Here is a 26,711-nt window from a genome sequence, read left to right as displayed (position 1 = left end):
GAAAAAAGGATGAAGTCTGTAGACCATTTCCTCCCATTGTCTGTCTCTGTCGCTTCATGCTGCTAGTCATTCCTTTATTCAGAGCTTTGGGATTTTAGTCCTCACTGTTCATTTTAGGGGAAGGCACCATGAGAATGAAAATGTAGTTATAGCTCTCTGGAACAAAAGGCTATGCTTTTCATTACAGTGTAAATGCAGAGGTCTTGTGTTAACACTAATGTCAATGTTAGTTCAGATGTGTTGATTTTACTAAACTCTGTTAGCATCTGTTTTTGGTCTGACAGTGATATCTGTTTTTAGGGTCATGTGAAGGTGGTACGCTACTTAGTCAAAGAGGTCAATCAGTTTCCATCAGATTCTGAATGCATGAGGTATATAGCAACCATCACTGATAAGGTAATGTGGGGTTCAGATTCACTCTCTGTACCAGTTGGGGATTACTTTTGGTTAATACTACTTTTGTGCCAATAAAACTTGGAATATGTAAAAGTTTTGTTTATATGCTATTATGAACTTTTAAAAGACGTTGCTAGATTTATAATCTATTGTAGTAGATTCTTATTCCCTAGCAAGAAACCTTGATGCCTTAAACATCACAGAAGTTGTTGTAGCTGTAAATTTGAGGATTCATGGCTGGAGTTGAAGTTCGTTCCATAAGAGAACTAATTGATAACTTCCACTATCATTTTTGATGTATGTGCGTGCACGAATGTGCCTACATGTAATATCTTGACACAGGCCCTTGAACATGAAGGAGGCCAACAAATGCATAAAGTATTTTGATATCAGTGTTATTAACAGGAAGTAGTTCATTGTCCTGCCTAACTCAGAATTTCTATTATTGAATATAATGTATTTTAATGAGGAATTGGAGGTAAGGTGTCCTCCCTCTTCCTTCCTTCCTTCCTTCTTTCCTTCCTTCCTTCCTTCCTTCCTTCCTTCCTTCCTTCCTTCCTTCCTTCTTTTCCTTCCTTCCTTTTTTCCCAAGACAAGTAAAATTTGTATTACCCTTGGTATCCTGCAGCTCACTATAGACCAGATTGGTCTAAAATTCAGAAATCCACCTGCCCCTGCCTCCTTATTCCTGGGTCCAAAGGTGTATACCACCCCAGGCTTATGTAGTTATTTTAGTATTATTTTGGTTTGGTTTGGTTTTTCAAGAATAGGGTTCTGGGATTAAAGTTGTATGTCACTATGCCCAGCTAGTTTTTCTTTTTTTTACTGCTAACTAATAAAATACTCCTTCGTTGTTTTTTTAAAGTGTGTTTTGAAAATGAAATTACTAATGACCCAGTATGTTTGTACATGTTTTTTGTTGACATTGACCCCATTTCTTTTTAGCAAACTAACCAGTAGGCAAAAATTATAGTTACAGTGTGTTGTTTTTGTGCTTAGATCTATTTATATTATGTGTATGAGTTATTTGCCTGCATGTGTGTATGTACACTATGTGAATGTGCAAATTTTTTTATCAAACTATAGGTCTAAGATAGTTTGTATTTTGAAAATGGGAAGCTCTTTTATATGGATGTTTGGAAATTTACAATTTGATATCTGCATATTACTCCCCCTGACTCCCAGCTTGTTTTTAAGTACTTTAATGAAGGTCATGTTTGTATGAGTTGTCGTTTGAGGCTAGAAATGTTTTCGATTTTTCGTTGTAGGAGATGCTGAAGAAATGTCATCTTTGTATGGAGTCAATAGTACAAGCCAAAGACAGGCAGGCTGCTGAAGCAAATAAGAATGCCAGCATTCTCCTGGAGGAGCTGGACCTGGAGAAGGTAAGGGAATCTGTGAGTCTGTAGGTTATCCTCGGTCTTCAGTTCTGTCTCTTTCTCCAAATTGTTGTAGTTGCTAATGCTGTTCAGATGTTTACTTGTGCTGTGTGTTATCATAGCACTGAAGCAATTTTGATTTTCTGACAAAGGGAAACGTATAATTTTTTTTCATCTTAATAAAATTTTATTGTAGGGATGCCATGTTTTCATTGGAGCTTACTCTTTTTAAAAAACATGGCCTAGAGTTCAGATCCTATCCTACCCATCTCTTGAGGTTACTTTCTTTTCGGTATGGTTTGTGTCCTCACCAGCAGTGAGTTCCATCCAGTGACTTTGAATTTTAAGGTTTTTCAGTTGCTTTCAAATAAATGATGTTACGTGCTTACTTTTATTTAAAGTAAATTCTAGTGTAGCATTTATGTTTTACTTTTATTTTTCTAATAGTTAAGGGAAGAAAGTCGAAGACTGGCTTTGGCTGCCAAAAGAGAAAAGCGAAAAGAGAAAAGAAGGAAAAAAAAGGAAGAACAAAGAAGGAAATTAGAGGAAATTGAAGCCAAAAACAAGGAGAACTTTGAACTCCAAGCTGCTCAAGAAAAAGAAAAACGTAAAGTTGAAGGTATTCTTTTCCAGCTGAGCATCCAGTTTGAAACTGCAGTCAAAATCATGTGCTTAGCTGAACCTCGTAGCCCTAATTCCAGTTATACGTTAGGCTGAGGTAAGGGGATCCTGTTCAAGTCCTGTGTGGGCTGCAGACTCTCACACCTTGGTGAGAATGTCAGGCAGGTAACTGTTAGAGCCTTGGTCCGCCATGTGCTGGGTCTTAAACACAATACTTGGAATTAGTTTAAGCAAGGGGAGGGGGCCCACAATACTTGGAATTAGTTTAAGCAAGGGGAGGGGGCATACTGCAGTAATGCCAACCTTAGGAAGGAGAAAGCAGGAAGGCCATGTTTGTACTTACTTTAAGTGATTCAAAGACTGAAACAAGTCAAATAAAGCCAAATAATAAGAAAACCAAGTTTAGCCTTGACTATAAAGTGAAAGTCTTGTCTTTTGTCTGCTCCAGTTGTGTTTGCCATTCATTCAGCTTAGAAGGACCACAGGTGATAAACAGGGTGGTTTCAGTTACTGGCTATTCCTTTGACTTCTGTTTACTTTTTGCTTTTTGGTTTGTGTTTTGTAGGTTTTTTTTTTTAGTACTTTGATTTTGAGACATATTTGCTATATTAACTCAGGCTAGCCTTATACTCTAAACCCAATCTTTCAAGTGGCTTAGATTATGCACATTTTCTTCCATTTTTGATTTTTAAGAACCTTTGGATGTCTTTCTCCTCCTTTGAATTGTTTACATGTAAACACATACATTTATATAATCACTTTCTATAGTAAATACTTGAGTATTTTCCCATAAAATGACACAATTTTGTGTGTCCTTAGTAACATTACTATTTTTTCTTAATATTTATTATATATAAGTACACCATTTCAGTCTTCAGACACAGCAGAAGATCTCATTACAGATGGTTGGGAAGCCACATGTGGTTGCTGGGATTTGAAATTGGGACCTGGAAGAGCAGTCAGTGCTCTATAACCACTGAGCCCAATTATTCTTAAGTTAACAATTTTATAAAATGTAATACATGATTTATGAGCATATTTCCCAACTGTTTCCAACTATTCTTTTTAGCTGTCTATCATACCAATCTCAGTGAATGACTGACTCAATATTGCTGCTTTTACAGAAGAACCTGAAGTCTTGACAGAGCCTCCAAGTGCCACTACCACCACTACCATAGGAATATCTGCTACATGGACTACTTTGGCAGGTTCCCATGGTAAAAGAAATAATACCATAACTACAACCAGCTCAAAGAGAAAAAACAGGAAAAATAAAATTACTCCAGAAAATGTTCAAATTATATTTGATGATCCACTACCAATTTCATACAGTCAGCCGGAAAAGGTGAATGGGGAGTCCAAGAGCAGCAGCACCAGCGAGAGTGGGGACAGTGACAACATGAGGATTTCCAGCTGCAGTGATGAGAGCAGCAACAGCAACAGCAGCAGAAAGAGTGACAATCATTCGCCGGCTGTGGTCACGACCACTGTGACCAGCAAGAAGCAGCCATCTGTTCTTGTTACATTTCCAAAAGAGGAGAGAAAATCCGTTTCGGGCAAGGCTTCTATAAAGTTAGTTCCAAGTTCTGCTTTTACTGATGCCGTGTTAAACACCTTGTGAGACAAGTAAATTACCAAATACTTTTGTATGGTAAAGGAAATTAAGATGTTGTTTAGATTTTATGCTGAGAAAATAAATAATTTTCACTATGTAATTTTTTGTGATTGTTAAACTTAGCTTATGAGAAACATCGATAGTGAAGTTGGGCATGGTGGCTCATGCCTATAGTCTCAGCGTTTGGGAGGCTGAAGCAAGAGAATCGCAGGTTCAAAGCCAGTTTGGGCTACATGTTGACTTCAATGCAGGCTGAGCTGTGTAGCAAGGCCCTGTCTCAAGAAAGGAAAAAGTATTGGCTCTTTGTTCTGTGAACTAGCAGAGAAGTTATAAACAAGGTCTTCATTTGTTCTCCTTAATTGGTCTGACACAATATGCTATGTAACATATGACCTTTATCATTTAACATTCCCTCCATCTGTTCATTATTAATGTACTTTCCCTCCTTTGTTAAAGATTGTCAGAGACTGTCAATGAAGGGACCAGTAATTCTCTGTCAACTTGTACAAAATCTGGTCCGTCTCCTCTTTCTTCTCCAAATGGGAAGTTAACAGTAGCAAGTCCTAAGCGTGGGCCAAAGAGGGAAGAAGGATGGAAGGAAGTCGTAAGGCGGTGAGTGACTTTTGACTTATATTAGTTAGACTCCTCACACTGTTCCCAAGGTTAAAGACACAGTCATAGCCCAAATGCAGATCTGGCCTAGAGACAGCCTTTCTGTATTTCACATGCCAGAGAAGCGAGTCTTTGTGAACATCATGCCAGATGCTTTTGATTCTAGTTTCCTGTCTTTTAAAAAGGAATAAACTTTGGGAAAAGCTGTGCTTCTCAAGAGACTCTGTTTTGTGGTACTAGGGATTGAAACCAGAGCGTCTGCCATGCTGGTTGAGCACTTCATGGTTGTATCCACAGTCCCACTTTGAGGGTTTTATTTTGAGACGAGGTTTCACACTGGACTAGGTTGTTGTGGGACTTCTGATCTTTCTGCCTTCAGCTCAGTGCTTTTCTAGGCACGGATCACCACATAGAGCTGTTGTGGCAGGGTTTAGCCTCCTAAGTGCTAAAAGTAAAAATGGCAGGCATTGTCAACACAATATTGTTTGTTCTTCCAAATCCTGTCCCCTCCCTCCCCCCCCACACACACATTTTTTTCCCCCCTTAAACTCAAGTTCTGACTGTAGCTCTGGGTAGCTTGGAGCTCTTCTTAGAGCAGACTGCTGTGGAACTTAAGAAAGATCACCCTGTCTCTGCCTCTATGTCTTAGGGTTTTGATGTTGTGAAGAAACACCACGACCAAGGCAACTTATAAAGGCAAACATTTGATTGGTTTCAAAGATTCAATTCATTAACATCATGACAATTTTGCAGACAGACTTGGTGCTGGAGGAGCCAAAAGTTCCACATCTTGATCCAAAGGCAACCAAGAGAAGACTTCATTGAACAGAGCTTGAACACGCACAAAGCCCTCCTGCACACTGACACACTTTGTCCAGCAAGGCTACACCTCCTAAAAGTGCCACTCCCTATGGCCAAACACATGAATCAGTGGGGACCAAACCTATTTGAACTACCACATCTGCCTCCTGAGTTCTGAGATTGCCACCATGCCAGCTAAACTATAACTTTATGAAATGTTATTTAATCAACTTGTTAGAAACTTACATCGGCCTTTTTAGTTTTCCGCAATGAGGACAGAACCAAGGGCCTCCCAGGTGCTAGAAAAATGCTCTGCCACTGAACAATCTCCACAGCCCATATATCTTTGACTAATTTGAAGATAAATGTGCCAAGCTAAGCACATACCTGTAATCATAGCACTTGGGAAATGGAAGCACTGGAGGATCAGTAGTGTAATGTTATCCTCATCTACATAGTTAGTTTGAGGCCAGCCTGAAATGTGTGAGATCCTCATTTGTTCACAACAAACAAAACTGTGATGTTTATGGGACAACTCACAATTGCGTCTGCGTAACCACAGGTTAAGGGCATTTGACATCCTTTCTGGCCTACCTCCACAGGCACCTCCATACTCACGGCAGTCAGTCAGTCACATAGACACACATAATTGAACCATTTCTTCCAAGTTGTCCTGTGAGTTCCATTTACTCCCCGACACATGGTCCCCCCCCCCCAATAAAATGTATAAGTCCTTGTAATTTTACAGAGCCATGCATTATAATAATTCATGCTTATAATCTAAGGACTTGAGAGATGGTAAGAACTTACGAGATGGAGACAAGATTGACTTGGAAGCCAACCTAGGCTACAGAGTCTTTCTTATACAGCCCACACAGGCCTGGTATCCACTGATAATGCACTGATCTTCCTTCCACCAACTTCCAACAGTGGGGTTTTTCTTTTAATTTCTCATATCCCCCCCCCCCCCCCACAGCCGTTAAGTGAACTAAATCAGATAAAACTTTAGAAGTAATTAAGCCAAACAGAAAAGTGCCTACAAAATGCCTCTCTTGGACTTAAGGCTAGATTCGACCCTTTAATCATCCCTTTGGATTTGTATCAGAAGCATTTGCAGTAGCTGTGTGTGTGTGTGTGTGTGTGTGTGTGTGTGTGTGTGTGTGTGTGTGTGTGTGTGTGTGTGTGTGTGTACGTGTGTGTACACCTAGTGTGTGCTGGAGGGATATGTTGGGATGATAATCAAGAAAGCAACAAGAGACAGGCTAAGACGGGGTCTCACTGAGTAGACCAGGCCAGATTTGAGAGATGCATCTGCCCCTGCCTTCAGAGTGCTCGGATTGAAGGGACCTTTTGTTTGTTTATCTGGATTAAGAATAAACAAAAAGCCGGCCTGGTGCCTCACACCTTTAATCCCAATACATTGAAGGCAGGCCAAAATCTACTTTTCTATCCATGCGAATATACATAGTGAGACCCATATTTTTTTTCGTTGTTGTTGTTGTTGTTGTTGTTAAATTATTTATTTTGTGTATATAAGTACACTGTCACTGTCTTCAGACACACCAGAAGAGGGCATCGGATGCTATTACAGATGGTTGTGAGTCACCATGTGGTGGCTGGGAATTGAATTCAGGACCTTTAGAAGAGCAGTCAGTGCTCTTAACCACTGAGCCATCTCTCCAGCCCTTACCCAGTATTTAAAAGCAAAAGTATAAATACAAGCAGCTTGTTTAGCAATAGTCAATTGTTCATTTATATTTTTAAACATAAAAAATACCTAATAGTAAAATTTTCTTATTTTCATTATAACCACTAATGTTTTATCCTAACTTACTGATTTATCTTTGAACTTTTAAACAGGTCAAAAAAAGTGTCTGTTCCATCAACTGTGATATCGAGAGTGATTGGGAGAGGTGGCTGTAACATCAATGCTATTCGGGAATGTACTGGTGCACACATAGATATCGACAAACAGAAGGACAAGACTGGAGACCGCATAATAACTATAAGGTAAAGCTTTGCTTCTGTGTGTTTTTCTGTTTCACTGTACTATATCAACAAAATGGAACCGTGTGTGTGTGTGTGTGTGTGTGTCTGTCTGTCTGTCTGTCTGTCTGTCTAAAATGTACATGGTATAACTAGAGAAGAATTTCCCCTCTCTTGGTCTCTACTGTCTTATTCCCTTGAACCTGAAGCTCGATGTTTAGCCTATACTGGTTGTCTAGAGTTACCAGCATTTTCTTCATAAATAATGCAGAGGATTTTCATGGGCTATACTCAGCTTTTATGTGAGTGTTGAGGATTTGAACTCATGTCCTTATACTTTGTGCAGCAAGCACTCTTAGCCACTATGGCATTTTCTTAGGGTTTTACTGCTGGTGAACAGACATCATGACCAAGGCAACTCTCATAAGGACAACATCTGATTGGGGCTGGCTTAGGAGTTCAGTCCATTATCATCAAGGCAGGTGTATGACAGTGTCTAGACAGGCATGGTTTAGGCTGAGCTAAGAGTTCTACATCTTCATCTGAAGGCTGCTAGCAGAATAGTAGCTTCCAGGCAGCTAGGTGTGTGTCTTAAAACACCCACTACAAGGCCATATCTCCAAATAATGCCACTCCCTGGGTCAAGTATAAACAAACCATCACAGACATCTTTCCAGCCCTTATGTATTTAAAAGATTATAATTTTATGAGAGTTGTAAAACAGGTATTTAATCTCAGCAGCTGCAAGCAGATCTCTGAGTTTCAGGTTATCCTGGTCTTTAAAGTGAGTTCCAGGACAGGCAGAGTTCTGTAGTGAGACCTTATCCCCCACATATAAATCCCATCCCCCAAGATGAGTTTTTGGGAATATTGTCATTCTCAGAAATTTTTCTAATGAATACATTATTATAACATGTTTTAGGTAAAGTTATGAAAAATTGAGGTAATTAAAAATTTGTCTGGAGTCTTGACACATTTAAAAGCAGAGTTATTTTCTCTCAGTTACTTTGAGCTTCTGTTGTGAGATGGATGATATACTTAGAATTTAAACTTAGTAATGTAATGTAACCATTAAATGTAACTTAAATATTTAACCTGAGAACTCATCAAGTGTGTCTGCTGAAATACTCTTAAGAATAAAGCTGACAGCTTATGACATTATAAGAATATAAGACGCTGTACTTAAAATAGCTATAAGTCCGTTTTGAAAAGGTTCTCAACTGCAGTATATACTAGAGCTTATAGGGTTTTTCCCTTTAAAGTAAAGAGACATTTAATCCATTTTGTTTCCACCTTTCTTGCTTTTTCCTCTGCTAGTATAGCTGAGGTTGTCACAACTTGTAGAATCCAGAGAAAAGGCAAGCAGGTACCCTTTCTGGGCCATTTGTTTGGGAGGTTTCCTTATGTGAGCTGAGTCAGGCATTTTCCTGAACAGCCAACATTCCAGTTTGCTGTCCTTGTTGACATTGTCAGAATTCCTCACTTGATCTGAGAGATTGTCCTCCAAAGGATTGTGGTCCTGTTCATAGAGAAGCCATTTAGGAATATGCAATAAACTGTGTTAGATACTAGGATTAAAAATCAAATCCTCTTTTCCTGCTTAGTTGTAAAGTTTTCCATCTTTACTTAAACATTGGTCTTTCATTCTTTGATTTTACAATGTTAAAGATTGAACCTATATTTTCATCAATGAGCTACAATTCCAACTTATCACAACAAAGATTGTTTTAAGTGTTCATCCACTCTTTTGAGGCAGGGCTTCTCTATGAACCTCACTATACTAGTCTTCGTCCTACGTATTAAGATTCAAGGCTTTCACCAACACTCCAGGCTTACCTTCCTTTTCCCGTTCTTTTTTAAGACCCACTTTCAGTAAGTAACTCGGGCTGGCCTGAAACTCAAGAGATTTATCCACCTTTCTGCTGGTACTAATGGCACTCAGTACCAGTCCTAGTTGTTGACCACATAATTAAATTTATAATACTGTTGTAGGCCACACAGTCTTTTGTGTATAATCGGTTTCCTAATGATAAATCATGACGCAATGGTGAGAAACAACATCTTAGTCTGGGAAAATGAGATTTTCATTAATAAAATAAAATCAGGGCTGGGACAATGGCTCAGGAGTTAAGAGCATTTACTGTTCTTGCACAAGACCTGGTTTCCAACACTTGTCTAAACAGTTATACACATGAACATAAATCTTTTTTTTTTAAGTCACTTAACATGGGTAATGTAGGTTAGTTGTTGTGTGCCTAGCTAGCTTGAGATACACTGCCAGTGCCTTACACAGGCACAAACTACAAACGAACATATCGACGCTAATCTTCTGAAACTTAGCATTAATTAGAATGCCTAAAATTGATGAGAAGATTGCCGCTGTACACGTTGGTTTATCTGGTGTGTGTGTGTTTGTTACCTACCTGTTTTGTGTGTGTTTGCACATGCATATGTATCTAAATGTTACAAGAAAGTAGTGAAATTAAGTCTAATTTGGGGGGTACTTGTTTTTGTGTTGATCAACATGTAGGGGTGGCACTGAATCAACAAGACAAGCAACTCAGTTGATCAATGCTTTGATCAAGGATCCAGACAAAGAAATTGATGAACTTATTCCAAAGAATCGTTTGAAAAGCTCCTCAGCAAATTCCAAAATAGGGTCATCAGCACCTACCACCACTGCTGCTAATAGTTCCTTAATGGGAATTAAAATGACAACTGTAGCTCTGTCATCAACATCTCAAACTGCCACCGCACTCTCCGTTCCTGCAATCTCTTCTGCATCCACTCACAAAACCATTAAGAACCCCGTGAATAATGTCAGGCCTGGTTTTCCAGTTTCTCTGCCATTAGCATATCCTCCTCCACAGTTTGCACATGCTTTGCTTGCTGCTCAGACTTTCCAGCAGATCCGTCCACCAAGGTTGCCCATGACCCACTTTGGAGGTACTTTTCCACCAGCTCAATCCACTTGGGGTCCTTTTCCTGTCAGGCCTTTGAGCCCTGCCAGAGCTACTAACTCGCCTAAGCCTCACATGGTGCCTCGCCATAGCAATCAGAATAGCAGTGGTTCTCAGGTGAATTCAGCAGGTTCTTTAACTTCAAGTCCAACAACTACAACCAGTTCATCAGCTTCAGCGGTGCCTGGTACAACTTCAAATGGCAGTCCAAGTTCTCCTTCAGTCAGAAGGCAGCTTTTTGTCACAGTTGTGAAGACATCCAATGCCACAACCACAACAGTCACAACTACAGCAAGCAACAACAGCACCGCACCCACAAATGCCACATATCCTATGCCTACTGCCAAAGAACACTATCCAGTATCATCCCCATCTTCCCCATCACCACCAGCCCAGCCAGGAGGGGTTTCTAGAAATAGCCCTTTGGATTGTGGATCAGCATCCCCAAATAAAGGGGCATCTTCCGAACAGGAAGCAAGTAGTCCGCCAGTAGTAGAAACTGCAAACAGTAGACCCCCACACAGCAGCAGTTCTTCTGGGGGCTCATCAGGTCATTCCACTCAGCAGCCACCTCCGGGATCTGTTCCTCAGGAACCAAGACCCCCTCTTCAACAGTCTCAGGTTCCTTCCCCGGATGTGAGAATGACTGTTCCTCCTACAGCAACAAGTTCTGCTCCAGTGGTGGTGCCTTCTACTGCGCCTGTGACGTACCCTATGCCTCAGACACAAATGGGATGCTCCCAGCCTCCTAAAATGGAAACCCCTGCTATTAGACCACCCTCTCATGGCACAACTGCCCCTCACAAGAATCCAGCTCCAGTGCAGAATTCATCTGTTGCAGTCCTCAATGTCAATCATATTAAAAGACCTCATAGTGTTCCCTCCTCTGTCCAACTACCTTCGACCTTAAGTACACAAAGTGCTTGTCAGAATTCAGTACATCCAGCAAATAAGCCTGTTGCTCCCAACTTCAGTGCCCCATTACCATTTGGGCCCTTTAGCACATTGTTTGAGAACAGCCCTACTAATGCTCATGCCTTCTGGGGAGGACCTGTGGTTTCATCTCAGTCAACACCAGAATCTATGCTGTCAGGAAAATCCTCATATTTGCCAAACTCAGATCCTTTACATCAGTCTGATACTTCCAAAGCACCAGGTTTTAGGCCACCATTACAGAGACCCGCTCCAAGTCCCTCAGGTAAGTTGTATGTATGTATCTGTTTGACACTATGTAATTACTACTTGACATCAATGACAGAAAGTTTTTACTATTTTATGATGTACTTGCTTTGTGTGTGGGCTCCTTGGATAGAGAGAGAGGGGTTGTTTTGGACTGGTGTTGTTTAAGGAATGGAACCATCTTGAGAGGCTGAGGAAGTGTAGCCTTGAGTTGGAGGCCCTTTAGCACATTGTTTGAGAACAGCCCTACTAATGCTCATGCCTTCTGGGGAAGACCTGTGTAGTTTCATCTCAGTCAACACCAGAATCTATGCTGTCAGGAAAATCCTTGTATTTGCCAAACTCAGATCCTTTACATCAGTCTGATACTCCCAAAGTACCTAGTTTTAGGCCACCATTACAGAGACCTGCTCCAGGTCCAAGTTATACACTCACTATATTAGGGGGAGGAAAGCCAAGGAAAGGCCATGGTGATGCATGCCTGCTGTCCCAACAAATGGAAGGGAGTGGGTAGACCAGAAGTGTTAACATACTAATCTTGATGAGGACCTAGGTCAGCTAACTGAGATCCTGTCTTGGAAGGATTCCCATTAATGAAGTAATGCTAACAGACTCTGCATAACTCACAATTTTATTAAGTTGAAAGTCATTTGTTTGTCTTTGTTTTAAAATAAGAAAGATATCCAGCTACACCATCTAATGTGGTAGGCATTTGCTACTTTTATTTCTGTTTAACAGTGAAAACTGACCAGGGAAGGCAGAGGCAGACAGGTCTTTGGGAATTCCAGACCAACCAAAGCTACATAGTATGTATGACCCTGTCTAAAAATAACACTATCTTCTTAGTCAAGTCGTAAGTACTCTGGACAACTGGCTGCCATATGGATAGCAAAATTAGGGAACAATTGTATTTTAAGGAAAGTTCTTTTAGAACTGGTATTCATAGGAGAATAGATCTAAAGACTTTCTGATTGTGTTACTGCTCTTTTAACTTCACTTATTTTAGATTCATAAAAGAGAAATTGTACCTTCTCATGTAAATATCTTAGGTGACTATGGCATATGTACTTCAAAGAAAAATTAGTATTTGGCAGTTGGCTACAGATTCTATAGTATTTAGATAGCTGCTTTTTTTTGTTTTAGGATCTAGTAGAGGGTGCCAGATTACATAGAACCATTGTGCTTATGAAACAGTGTGTTAGTGCTCACTTTGGAATTTCCTGCTCTTTGGATTTAGTGTAGCTCTTGGCTATATGTTGTTGAATCTTTCCTGGGATATATGAGAGCCTGTCTTTTTGGTTTTTGGTTTTTTGAGACAGTGTTTTTCTGTAGCTGTGGCTCTCCTGAAACTCACTATGTAGACTGGGCTGGCCTTGACTGCCTCTGCCTCGAGTGCTTGGATTAAATGTGTATACCACCACCTAGCAGAGGTCCTGTCTTCTTTTTTTTTTTTTTTTTAATAAGTAGAGTAACTGTTTAACTGTTATGAGTTAGTCTTAAACATTTCAAGTAATTGAGAAAATCCACATGAGAGACGAACATATATATATAGTTTTATATAGTTTGTGGTTTACATGACCTGATCCTATTTGTATTTTAAGAATTCCTTTTTTCTTTTGTGGGTTGGAGTTTGTTTTCTGAGAGTGCTGGAATTCAACCCATGTACCACCATCATCTGGCAGAATTCTTGATGTATGTTTCTCAGCCTTCCATGTTCTAGAGGATCTACTATAGTCACATAGGCTGAGGTAGGGTGATGGAGGATTCCTGTTGTCATTTGAGGAAGGGTCTTGCGGTGTATCCTGGTTGGCCTGTTGCTAGCTAGTCCAGGCTGACTCTGAAATCTGATGAATCTTTGCACCTCTGCCTCTTCAGTGGAAGAATTAAATGTTTTTACCATTGAACCCTGACAGTTACTGATTTTCATTCTCCTGTGTCTTTGTTCTTAAGATAGGCTCTTCTTGGTCTACATGACAAGGTTCTAGCACAGGCAGGTCATGAACTTAGAATTAAAAAAGAATTATTCTTTAAATAAAATTTAGTATGTTGTGGTGTTGCACACAGTTAAGAATATTATGAACTTGGGGTCTACCTGCACTACACATTTTAAATTTTATTATTGTGAGATGGATTCTCACTGTGTAGATCTTGCTACCCTAGAACTCATTATATAGACAAGGCTGGACTCAAAATTACATAGATTGCCCAGCCTATATCTTCTTTATTACTAGTTGAATGGTTCTGTTTCCCTGTGTGCGTCAGTTGCATGCGTATTTGTGCACAAATGTTTGCTTGTTTCTCAGAGAAGTTAGAAGCTGGTTGGCTTCCCTGGAACTGCAGGTGTAGATAGTTGTAATTCATCCTGTGGATGCTGGGGTCCAATCCTAGGTCCTCTGCAAGAATAGCAGATGCTCCTAACTGCTGACCTATCTCCAGCTCCTAGTCTGTGGCTCTTTTTTAAAGAGAATTCAGAGCAGTAAGAGCAGTAAGTACTGTTCCCTTGTCTTTTTTCATGAGTGGTTTTGAGAAGGGATCTTTATAGCTGTCAGACTTGCATTGTGGCCATTCTCAACCTCCCTGGGATTGCAGATGTGTATGGCCATGTGAAATTCTGAGTGTGTGAATGTGCCCGTTTAAGATAGTCTCTCTCACAGAGTCTGGCCTTGAATTTGTTATGTAGCCTAAGATCCTCTTATCAGACGCTCTTGACTATCTCCCAAATGCTGGCATTATAGGTATTTGCCACCACACCCAGCTAAGAATATCTCTTTTTGGGGAGAGGCCAGAGACTAGACTGTAGAAAAGTCAAGGAGAAGCAGTGAATTACAATTTTTTCCTTTCTCTTTCTTTTAAAAATTTTGCTCTACCTGTTAAGGTTTGTTTTTATTCTGTTTTATTTTTACAAGGGACTTTATAAAGAACTGAATTCCAACCTTAAAAAAAACAATTCCTTCCTTCCTTCCTTCCTTCCTTCCTAAATTTTTAAATTACTGAGGTACTTTCTATCCCTGTCATGGGGCGGGCGTAATTACTATAAGTAATGATGATCATCTATATTATAGGTATTGTCAACATGGACACACCATATGGTTCTGTAACACCTTCTTCTACACATTTGGGAAACTTTGCCTCAAGTCTTTCAGGAGGTCAGATGTATGGACCTGGAGCACCCCTTGGAGGAGCGCCTGCTGCTGCTAACTTTAACAGACAGCATTTTTCCCCACTTAGTTTGTTGACTCCATGTTCATCAGCATCAAATGGTAAGTGTCTGTATCCCAGAGGAAGAAGTTTCTTCCTTAAAAACAGAACGGGTTGAGCTCTGCAAATGTAGGACACTTGCTTTTGAGACAGGCTCTCCTGTACACCGGGCTAGCCTCAGATTCACTGCTTTCAGTTCCCACAAGCTGGAAGTAGTACATATGCTACTTTGGCTCACTCCAAACTTGGGATTTTTAACCTCACTAGAATTTTAATGTTGTAAGGAATATAATTTTTAACTCTTAACGGTATGTGTAATGTCTCTAAAGTTTGTAGTTTTTAAACTATTGGGACTAGAGAGATGGCTCAGTAGTTAAGATCACTTGCTACTCTTGGAGGACCCACTTTTGATCCCAGCATTGATTTAATGGCTTATAGTCTATAACTCCCATCCCAGTGCATCTGACCTACTTTTCTGGCCTTCATGCCTCCAGGCACACATGTGGTGTACATATATAAATGAAGGGAAACATTCTTATAAAAATCTTTCAAAAGTGCTTTTAAAACCTACTTTTTGAATGGTACATGGTAATGAGACCAGAGTGTCTCATGTGACAGACCACCATGTGTTCTGTCATTTGACCACAGCCCTACCCCACACTGACTTACTCTTAATTTACATTTATTCTTCAGATACAACTAGTGCTGAGAATGATTTCTAGCTTTACAAAACATGTGACTAGAGAGCCCAGCATGAGGGACATAGTTGTAATTCCACCCACTTTAGAAACAAGGTAGGGGTTCCAAAGCACATAGGCAGTCATGTAGAGACTGTCTCTAATGCAGATAGAAACACTTCCCTTTAAATTGTATCTATGTGCTGCTGGAGTCCAAGCGCTCACTCTGGAGAGTCCAGGCTGACTTCAAACTCAAGTCTCAATCCTGGGATTAAAAGCATGTGCCACGCTCTCCTGGTTTTGTTGGTTTTGTTTTTTTGAGACAAGGCTTCTCTGTTTATATCTAGCTATCCTAGAACTTACTCTGTGAACCAGGTTAGCCAGTACTTGGATTAAAGGATTGCATTGCCACCACTGCCCTGCCTTTAGTTTATTAGTAATGTATTTAAAAAATTGAATTTCTAATGAGCATAAACAAAGTACCAATATTAAGGATCACAGCTTGCATTAATAGTGTGTACCCCTGGTTCTAGGCTTGCAAGGCTGAGGTAGAGGGAATGTTAGTGAAGACTTGCCAGAACTTGTATCAAAAAACCAAACAAAACCCACTGTGTTTGGTTCTGAGGCAACTGTCCAGTGCACTTTGCCCCCATTATTTTAAGACAAGTAGATGGTCATTTTCAAAAGTACATGTTGTGGAATGCTGTCAATCCCGTTCATACAGGGATGATGAGGAATCACTCTCAGTTATTATTTTATCGGCATGTATATAGTTTTATATGCAGCAGCCTGGTGCCAACTGTTTCCCCTCCCCAAGCTAGATGTCATTGACTTAGAGACAGATTGTTTTGCTTTTGTGTCATAACAACTGTCCAAATTACTTTTCTGTTGCAGTGAAGGAAACATGATCAAGGCAGCTTACAAGGCAGCTGATAGGGAACCTACAGGTGTGTGGGGGGGGGGGGGTTAGAGTTTATAACCACCATGGTAAGAACATGGCTGCACATGGGCACGCACACACTGGAGTGGTAGTTGAAAGTTCAGAATTCATCCATGAGCACTAGAGATACGGTGAAGGTACGCTAAAATGGGGGTGATTTAGGCCATTGAAACCTCTGCCCACCACTAACCTCACACCTCTTTTAACGAACAGTCCTATCAACTGGAGGCGTGTGCCCTCCAGCCTTGCTGACTGTTACAGACTTTTCTCTTTTGGTCTGGTTACACTCCTAACCATGGAGGAAGAGGAGTTCACAAGCAAGAACCACATTTGGCCTCTGCTACCAAATTCTCCTGCTTGCTTGGGTAGAACCTGGCTCCATACTTGAGTTATATTTGCATTAATCTGTTGCTTCCTTGGCTGCGCAGCTTTTCTTTGTACAAGTTGGAAGGTTACCAGAGTGGGGTCCAACCTTGAGGGCACCACTCCTTCCATTCCATTCCCTACCAAACCTTTCCTCATCTCTTTCAGCCTTGGTCCACCTTTAAGTTCCCCAGTTGCCCCTTTCTCCTCACGCTGTTCATTTTGTACTTACGTTTGTCCAGTCTGCTCTTCTTCATTGTAGAGCTTCGTGAGAGTGTTTCCTAATAACCTAGTGAAAAATCAGTATTAGGCTATCCTGACATCTCTTCTGCCAGTGAAATTTGTCCAAAACTTCTCAGTCTTAGGCAGATTCTTATGACAAGCAATCCCCCCCCCCCCCCCCAGAAAAAAAAAAAGACTACATTCTTAAGAATATCATATGGATGATTTCTACTCAACAGTGCTAATGTTCTTACCCTCTGAAACCTCTCCACAGTCTGCATACTGTGAAAGTCTCAACACGACTTTCATACCTCTGCTAGGGTGGCCCATTTAGTATCTCCTAAAGTGTGTAAATGACTTTCCTAGTCCAGAGTCCAACTAAAGTTTTACGTTCTTGCCAAAAGGAGCATGGCCAGGCCTGTTGGAGCAATTTAGCCTATCCCCAAGGACCTACTTCTTTCTATTTTAATGACTAATTTTCTTTCTGTGAAGAGACACCATAACCAAGGGAACTTAAAGAAGAAACAGCTTATAGAGATTGAGAGTCCATAAGCGTCCTAGCAGGGAGCATGGCCACAGATGAGGAGCGTCCTAGCTGGACGCTGGGATAGTAGCCCAGAGTGCAGATCTCTTCCATGAGAAGGGGCCAGAGATAAACTAACTGGGAATGGCTTAAGGGGTTTTGGGCATTTTTATTTTTGCTTATATTTTTGTTTTTGAGACAGTATTCATAAAACTCTGCCTACCCTGATTCACACTGTATAGACTATCCTGGCCTGGGATTTACAGATAAATGCCTGCTTGTAGCTCCAGAGCACTGGGATTAAAGGCATGTGTTTGGGCCTTTGAAACGACAAAGCAGACTCATCCCCAGTGACACACCTTCAACAAGACCATACCTTCTATATCTAAATCTCGTACTTATTTAAGACTTAGTATTTGATCTTGTGAGTCTATGGAGAGTCAGTCTCATTCAGAGTGCCTCAACACAAAATACAGTTGTTTGCAAAGAACACAGTGTGAGGGAAGGGGGTGGGGGTGCAGCTCAGTTGATAAAGTACTTGCCTAGCATACACATATTTTGAATTTGATTCCTAGCACTGCATAAACCAGGCATGGTGGGAGATTATATGTGTAATCTCAGCACCTAGTAATCACGGGAGGAGTAGAAGAATATTAAGCTCAGTGGCAAAGGCTGGGAACTGGCATGCTAGGTGAGAACACTTGCTGTTGAAACAATGAGGACCTGATTTCAGATTCCAACTCCAAGTACAAAACAAGGCAGGGAGGGTTGCACTGTTGCCTATAACCCTGAACTATGAAAGGTAGAGCAAGAAATCCCTAGGGCATGTTTCCTGTTGAACCTTGCTCCAGTTTCACTGAGAAGAAACCTTGTCTCCAGGGCTGAGTAATAGAGTAGGATGGATACCCAACATCCTCCAATGGCATGCACACCTGCACAGAAACGTGCATCTGTCACACTCCGACACACACGGACTTAGTGTAAGGTGATCAATGCCAGCCTGGTCTTAATGGCCATGCACTTAATTTAAACATTGTTCTTTTAAATGTTTTGATTTTTGTATTAGTGGCAGATATTGGCTTAGTTAAATAATAAGATGGTGATTTATTAAATGAGTTTTTCACCACTTTGTAGCATTGAGATCATTATAGTCTAACAAAATCCTTGTGCTTTTTATAAAATGTGGGATGAGTGAAGCTTAGGGCCTCATGAATGCCAGGTGAGCACTATATCACTGAACTAAATTGTTAGTCAGTATGCTGCTTTTAAAGACAAAGTCTTACTTTGTCACCTAGGGTGGTCTTGGTCTTGCAGTTTTCTGGTATTTTTGTTTTGTTTGAAACAGGGTTTCATTTTGTAGTGAAATGCTTTGTAGACAATCTGCTCTTGAGCTCACAGATACCCTACTGTCTCTGTCTCCAGAAGGCTGGGATTAAAGGTGTGTGCCATCATGCCTGGCTGCAGTCATCTTGATGGAACCTCTGTAGCTCTATGATTGCAAATGTGCACCATTATGATCAGCTCAAGCATTCTTCTTAAAACAGAAAAGAAAATTATTTGAAAGCAAGGAAGTGGCTGTTGAGGAGGGAGGAGACAGCTGGGAGTAAGGGGTTTAAAAATAAAGAATACGATGTATATATTACGAACTGATTTTTTTGAGGGAGGAGTATGCAAATTAAAAGTAATATTACATGTCAGTTCTCAGAAAAATGTGTATTTTAAGATTCGGTTTTACAAAATTAAATGTTTTACAGAGTATTCTATTTCAAAATATCTTTTTCCAGAGTCTCCAGCACAGTCGGTATCCTCTGGAGTTCGTGCACCATCTCCTGCCCCATCCTCAGTACCCTTAGGGTCCGAAAAGCCCAGCAATGTCTCTCAGGACAGGAAAGTTCCAGTCCCAATTGGGACTGAGCGCTCTGCACGGATCAGGCAAACTGGAACCTCAGCTCCATCTGTTATTGGAAGTAATTTGTCTACGTCAGTAGGACATAGTGGTATCTGGTCCTTTGAAGGGATTGGTGGCAATCAAGGTATGATATGCTGAAAATTACTGGAAATGAAGTTTATTCATATAGCTATGAATCATATTTTATATATATGAATTCATATTTTAATCAGTTTCACATTCATTTGCATTTTATTTTTTTGAGATATCACTTTTGTGTGTGTGTGGTGTCTATGCAACACTTGTGACTGGTGTCTAGAGAGGCAAGATGAGAGCATTGGATCCCTTGAATCTAGAGATCTGGGTGCTGGGAATTGAGCCCAGTTCCTCTGGAGAGCAGCCATTGCTCTTCATATCTGAGCTTATGTCCATCCCTCATCACTGCTTTAAAGGATCACTACTCCTGTCTCTTTACTTAGGCTAATCTTGTACTTCTGGTTCTGTGTGCTCTTTCCCTCTGCACTTACTCTGAAAGTGATCCAATGCACGTAAACAATGCTGGTTTATTGAGTCTCCAGAGTGTCCTTGAACCATGTTGCTAGCCTTTTGCCTGTTGCCTTCATGTCTTGACACTGATAACAGGTTTTTGCTGTCTTGCCCTACAGAAGCCTTTTTGTCTTTTCATTTTGCCATAGTAAGAGGTTGGTGTTTCCGTTGAGACCTTTGGCTTCTTCGTAGCTTTGATTTTTCTTTTGTAGTTTTGTTGTAGTCATTGTTGCTGCTATTGCTATTTCAATGAATAAATGTTTATTTAAGGGTTTCTCACTGTCCATGAATGTTAGTCATGGTCAAGTTTTCTCAAGATGGCCCTCGCAAATAATTGATATATTCCAGCTGCATTTTTAGAATACCTAGACAATTCATTTGTATTTTGTTTTATCTTTATATGGATTAGTGACATTTGTGGCAACTTCAGAATTCTCCATATGAAATTATTGGTATCTCACTTCTTCAAACATTTTACTTTTAGGAATCATATTAGAGTAGATTTCCTTATTTCCCTCCTCCCTCTCACTTCACTTATTACAGATGAGTTTATATCATACTCATTTCTGAGGGAATGAGTTCATTAATGCCATGGATCTGTAGGGCATACCAGTGCCTAAGGTGAAAAGCCCGCCACATTTTTTTTGTCTGTGGTGGTGCGTTCTCACTGGAGGTCTGGGAAGAGACCACACAACAGACTTCCAGTGAGAAAGCATCACGTGTTCACTGTACCATGTCTGTCTAGTCATATGTCATTTTTTGTTATGTTTTATGACAATTGTTTACTAAGCAGTGTGGAAATACTGCTATAAACATAACAGATGTAGATTATTTTGAAGGAATTCACAATTTGGTATAAGTTAAAATAAGAATTATAAAGTTTTTTCTTTAACTGTTTCTTGATTTTGAATGTTAACAACTTTTGTTTCTGACTTTCTTTTCTCGCAGACAAAGTGGACTGGTGTAACCCTGGGATGGGAAATCCCATGATTCACAGGCCAATGTCTGACCCAGGAGTGTTTTCACAGCATCAAGCAATGGAGCGAGATAGTACAGGAATCGTAACTCCTTCTGGTACATTCCATCAGCATGTTCCTGCAGGATACATGGACTTTCCTAAAGTTGGGGTAATTTAAATACATACTTTCATTATTTACAAAATATTTTTGTTTGTTTGCTTATTTTGTTTTGTTTGTTCTTGTTTATTTCTGGTCATCTTTCATTTCCAAGTGCATAAGCTGTGAAGTCCCTCTGGAGCCTGACAGATCAGGTTGGCTGAGACAGTCTTTCTAGCCACCTAGAGGACTCTGATCTCAGCAGTCCTTTGTTGCTGTGTTTTTGTGGGGTGTGTTGGGTTTGTTATTGTTGTTGTTATTATTGTAGATTTTTATTTTTACTTATGTGTACATGTGAATGTGTATGTGCACGGGAATGCAGATGCCCGCTGAGGCCAAAGGGGGCATTGGATCTTTTGGAGCTGGAATTACAGGAAACCATGGGCCATCAAAAATTGGAGCTAATAAATGAACTCAAGTATTCTGTGAGAGCAGCAAACACTTTTAACTGTTAAGCCATCTCTCCAGCCCACATCGAACCCTTTATGGGGCTAGGGGTTACTTTCTGCTTGTTTTTGTTTGTGATTTTTTTTTTTTTTTTTTTTTTTTTTTTTGTGAGATAGGGTCTCAACAGGTAACTCTGGCTGGTCTCAAACTCTGTAGACCAAACTGGCCTCCAACTTGCAAAAATCATCTGCTTCTGCCTCCTGGATATTGGGATGAAAGGCCTTGGCCACCATGTCTAGATGAATTAATTCATGGCAGAGAACAATTTTTAGGTTCTGTGAATAATTTATAATTTTATAAAGTCAATTGAGGCTTAAAATTCGTTTTAGGGCTTTTGGCTCTTTTGATTGCTTTTGTTTCATTTCTTTTTGTTGTTGTTGTTTTGTGTTGTTGTTGTTATTTGGTTTGGGGTTTCTTCCCCATGATGTATGTATGTACCCCTGGCTGGCCTGAAACTCACTCTGTAAACCAAACTAACTTTTCCTCACAAATGCCTCCTTTTGTTTCCTGTGACAAAGTTCTTAAAAGATTGTTTATCAGAGGTAGGAGGCTAAGAAAAAAAATAGTAAGTTGGATGTTAATCTCTCTTTCTTTGTCCCCTTTCTTTAAGAGTATGCCTTTTTCTGTCTATGGGAATGCAATGCTTCCTCCAGTAGCACCTATTCCTGATGGTGCTGGAGGACCCATATTTAATGGCCCACATTCTGCAGACCCTTCTTGGAATTCACTGATAAAGATGGTTTCAAGCTCCACAGAAAACAGTGGTCCTCAAACGGTAAGGCTGACTAGTCAGTAGCAGTCCCTTACATGCTGGCAGAGCCTGTGAATGATGGTGGCATGAGAGCACAGTGAACACAGCCAGGAGAGGACATGGACTGTTGCTGAAGTGCACCAGAAATCTGTGTGAAATGGAACTCACAGTTGTTAATTTAAGTATAGGAAGGTAGTTTATATTTCATTCTGTAGCAGATGATATGTAGAAGAATTTAATTACCTAGCTGTCTGTGGTATTGCACATTTAACCTCAGCAGGTGGGCCTTCCTAAGTTATGGGTTAGCCTAGTTTACATGGAGAATTCCAGGTCATCTAGGGCTACACAGTGAGGCCTCGTTTTTTCTTTTTTTTTAAGATTTATTTATTATATTTATATGAGTACACTGTAGCTATCTTCAGAGACACCAGAAGAGGGCATCAGATTCTATTATATAGATAGTTGTGAGCCACCATGTGGTTGCTGGGAATTGAACTCAGGACCTCAGTGATCTTAGCTGCTGAGCCATCTCTCCAGAGCATGACCCTGTTTTCAAAAACAAAATAGTAAGATGCAAAGGGATCCTGTAAAATAATTATATTAACATTACAGTTTGCTACTTTGTTGAGACCTTTACAGTATATGAAAACCTAGAGTGATGATTATACACTTGTATTTGGGCGGAATGTATCTTGCTCTGTCTTGTCTGATACTCACTAGTTACTCCAGGCTGACCCCAAACTTAAGGTACAACTGCTTTAGGTTCCCAGGTCTTGGGGAAATAGAAATAAGGAACCATACTTGTCTAATGTTTACTTACTTCAGTATATATTCAGTGTCTCTGAATAATTGTCCTTTTGCAGCCTTTATGTTTTAAAATGGCTTGAGCATCACCTCTTGTTAGGGTTTCAAAAAGAAAAGAGGAAGCCAAGAGAAAAGATTTGGGAGCTAGAACATGCAGTTTAATGACAGGACACATGCTTAGCATTGTCAAGTTCCCAGACTCACTCTCAGTCAGTGGGGTGACATCCTTGTTTTCTCTAGTATTTATTAATGTGCTGTAGTGTTTCATCTTCATCTTCCCTCCCACCCCCCAGGTATTTCACGTTTTATTTATCCAGTGTTCACAAATAGTTTTTTAATGATTTCCTCCCCCGGTTTGTAAATGAGTGACCCTGTGTGTGTTGCCTGCATGTATGTCTATATCACATGCGTGCTTTGTGCCTCTGGAGCCCAGAAGAGGCTCTGGGAATAGAATTATAGACTGTTAAAAGGTGCCTTGTAACTGTGGGAATCAAACCTAAGTCCTCTGCGTGAGCATCCTGTGCCCCTAGCCAATGTCTGCAGGCCCAGCCTTTTGTCCTTGTGACTTTGTGGAAGAGGATGGCCTTAAACTCCAGAGCTTTTGTTCTCAGCCTCTAGCCTCTAGCTCTGTGTTGAAGATTGAGTAGATTACATTGTCTTAGTCCATAGGCGCTTTATTGTTTCTTCAAGTATTATCTGCTTTTGTGACACGAATGCTCTCTGTTCGTAGGTGTGGACCGGACCCTGGGCACCTCACATGAACAGTGTGCACATGAACCAGCTTGGCTGATGAGGATAAGCCTGTTATCCTGCAGATTCCTATCATTAAGAGGAAATCACAAGTGGCCGAGAAACATTTTTATGCTCCCAAATCATTCTACTGATGTGCTTGACTGAAGTGTGTAGGCTTTTTGCAGAAGAACTTACTAACTGACCTATTTTCTGTGAACATTTGTGACAGCCAATTCTCCATTATCATCCGTTTTTACCTTAGTTAGCATTTTTTTTCTCATCATTATTTTCTTTTTTCTTTCCCTCTTCTTTGGACATAACTTTCTGTTGAAGCTGTTCTTTGGCTGGTTGGTTTTAGTACTGTAAACTGCTTCTGAGCAAACACGGAAATTTAGCAAAATTATGTAAACTTGATCCTGAAGTTTTAGAATGGCAAATAAATGTACAATTGTTTACATAACAGAAAAGGCTAAGCAGAAAGTAAATTTCAGTCTGTCAGTCTAGAGGCTCTACTTTATGTAGACTTAAATTCATGTGAGATGTACCTTCATATTCAGAAATCTGGGTGTCTCCTTCATACATTAAACTATTAATAAGTATCACTTTTCTACTTGTATAATTTAAGACTAGAGTAAAAATGATGGGCATGATCAGCGGTTGTTCCTGCGTTAGCTCTAAAACACCCATCTTACTCCTCATTGGCTTTGTTTGTAGCAAGGCAAACAGAAGAAATACCTGATTTTTCCATGTCTTTATTAAATTTGTTGCACTTTTCAAACTCATGCACACATATCTCTTCAGTTTGGACTCTGTCTTTGCCCTGTTACTACTTAGTAAGATTCTCTTGCTCAATAGTGAAAACCATCCTGGAAAGCTTTTTTTTCCTCAGTGGCTGCTACATAGATGTGGGACATCTTCAGTGGCACCAGTGGTTTCTTTTAATTGAAAACTTCAGACTTTTGAGCAACTTAAAAGCCACCACAGTTCTCAGTCAGCATATATGTTTATTTTTGAGGATTTCAGCATATTTTATATCAGATAATAATCCTTAGCATTGGCTCTTCCTGATCAGCAAGAGTCAACATGCAGTTCTCCCTTTTTAAGCATCTATGTCCTAGTGTGAAAGGCTCCTCACTCTCTGCACTTGTTGGTAGAAATGAAAAGGGTGAACAGCGACTTGGGCCAGCTCAGAAAGGAGTGTTTGGGTTTGTTTTAAAAATGGTTTATGGTCAGTCCACGAATACACGGATTATAAATTAAAGTCTCCATTTGACCTGTTTATATGTGATTCAGGGCCACACTAAACTACTCAGTGGGAATTATATATTCCATCCACTTGAAACAATAAACAATAATGTATACAAGAATATGTGTCCTGCCCTGTCTCCTATGGAAAAGTAGCTCACATGGTGGAAAACAAAACCGTTTATACCTGAGAAATACTGTCATAATACATGTCAAATGTTATCAATTTGGTTTTTAATTAGAGACACACTACACTGTAAAATATGAACTAAAGCTTACATAAACCACCTAAGGTTGATAACAGCATTCATTGGTTGTCAATACATGTGATACAATTTTATGCCTGTAGTGACATAAGTGAGTATGCGGTAGTTTCTCAAACACACCCAGCACTTTAGATGCTCAGTATACACATTTAGCTTTCCATCTTGCTTAATACACCCAAATTAGGAGGACAAATATGAGCTTAAAAGAAAATTTAAAAGCACCTTACTTACACAAAATAACAAAAGTGTGTGATACTAACATTTTGTATTGAATTTTGCTATGGTCCTGTCGTCTTTGCTCCCACAATACTTTTCTGAGATAACTAGAGATGTTTTCTGCCTAGAAGAATGGAGTTGGAGAACAGACACTACTCAGGATGTACTATTACATGTGAGTAGTGGTGTTCACCACAAATAATCTCTTAATGAACGTCTTCCTGGAAAGGAGGAGTGGAAAAGCGAACATTTTCTTGATTTGAGCTCTGTATCTCTCTGCTGAGAGAGGGACAGTGCCATGGTTCCAGAGATTTGTACTAGGAACATTTTCCAAATACATTTTTATACTTTAGATGTAATACAGAACATTTTATTTATTTAAACAATTTAAAAAGTTGAGACTGTGCAGGGCCCCCCCCCCCCCAAGTATGTGAATATCTGGGCATGCTACATAGTTTGCTTCCCCCCCCCCCCCCCCCCCATGTATGAGTACACTGTAGCTGTCTTCAGACACACCAGAAGAGGGCATCAGATCCCATTACAGATGGTTGTGAGCCTCCATGTGGTTGCTGGGAATTGAACTCAGGACCTCTGGAAGCGCAGTCATTGCTAGTATATTTGCTTAAATTTTTCTTACTTTAGAAATCTCTAAAAAATAAGCCCCCTAAAACGACATAACCTATATTAAAATTTTGAGTAGTGTGTTTTTTTATTCTATAATAAAAAATCGAGGTTTAAGTTTTGAAGGGCTAGTAAGAAAATGCTTGTCTAGTTATATATATGTCAAGCTGGCTAATCCTAGCACTGAAAGAAATACATTGGTTTGTGGCACATTTGTGTGGTGCTTGTAACACAAGCACTTTGTAGCTGAGGCTGGCATGTAACACTGGGTTTCCACTGGACAGGTGCTGCTTGCTTTTATCCTGTTGTAAGGTAGAAAACTGGTAAGAATCATTAGGGATCATCTGTTTACATTGGTGTTGGGGGGGAGCTAAACGTTTGCAGTTTGCAGTTCTTGATTTGCTATGTAGCCTAGACTGACCTTAGCTTGTGGCATTCCTCCAGGCCTTGCTTCTTGTGTGCTGAGATGGATTTGTGCCACTGTTCTCTCTCCCTCCCTCCCTCCCGAAACTCAACTTGAGTCCTCTGAAAGAGTAGCAACCTAAGCCATCTCTCTAAGCCCCCTTAGATGGCTCTCTTCAAAGAGGTCAAAGGTTGAGAAGTAAAGT

The 26,711-nt window shown here is 40.2% G+C and overlaps 1 protein-coding gene across 3 annotated transcripts in view; it reads left to right on the top strand.

Annotated features, from left to right (window-relative positions):
- ANKRD17 (ankyrin repeat domain 17) overlaps positions 1-24,354 on the top strand; it is a 112,668-nt gene extending 88,314 nt beyond the window's left edge. For all 3 annotated transcript variants that reach the window (XM_080930351.1, XM_080930350.1, XM_080930349.1), the window contains 12 exons: positions 301-396; positions 1,665-1,781; positions 2,223-2,394; positions 3,521-3,968; positions 4,468-4,623; positions 7,285-7,434; positions 9,941-11,568; positions 14,612-14,809; positions 19,257-19,505; positions 20,855-21,033; positions 22,079-22,243; positions 23,754-24,354. In XM_080930351.1, coding sequence (XP_080786477.1) covers positions 301-396; positions 1,665-1,781; positions 2,223-2,394; positions 3,521-3,968; positions 4,468-4,623; positions 7,285-7,434; positions 9,941-11,568; positions 14,612-14,809; positions 19,257-19,505; positions 20,855-21,033; positions 22,079-22,243; positions 23,754-23,813 — 3,618 coding nt within the window. In that variant the 3' untranslated portion in view covers positions 23,814-24,354. The remainder of the gene's footprint in view (positions 1-300; positions 397-1,664; positions 1,782-2,222; positions 2,395-3,520; positions 3,969-4,467; positions 4,624-7,284; positions 7,435-9,940; positions 11,569-14,611; positions 14,810-19,256; positions 19,506-20,854; positions 21,034-22,078; positions 22,244-23,753) is intronic.
- The last annotated feature ends 2,357 nt before the right edge of the window (positions 24,355-26,711 follow it).

The sequence above is a fragment of the Micromys minutus genome (assembly GCF_963924665.1).
Source record: "Micromys minutus genome assembly, chromosome: 1".
Lineage (NCBI taxonomy): Eukaryota > Metazoa > Chordata > Mammalia > Rodentia > Muridae > Micromys > Micromys minutus.
The sequence above is the reverse complement of the archived record's forward strand: the minus strand, read 5'-3'. Positions and strand labels throughout refer to the sequence as shown.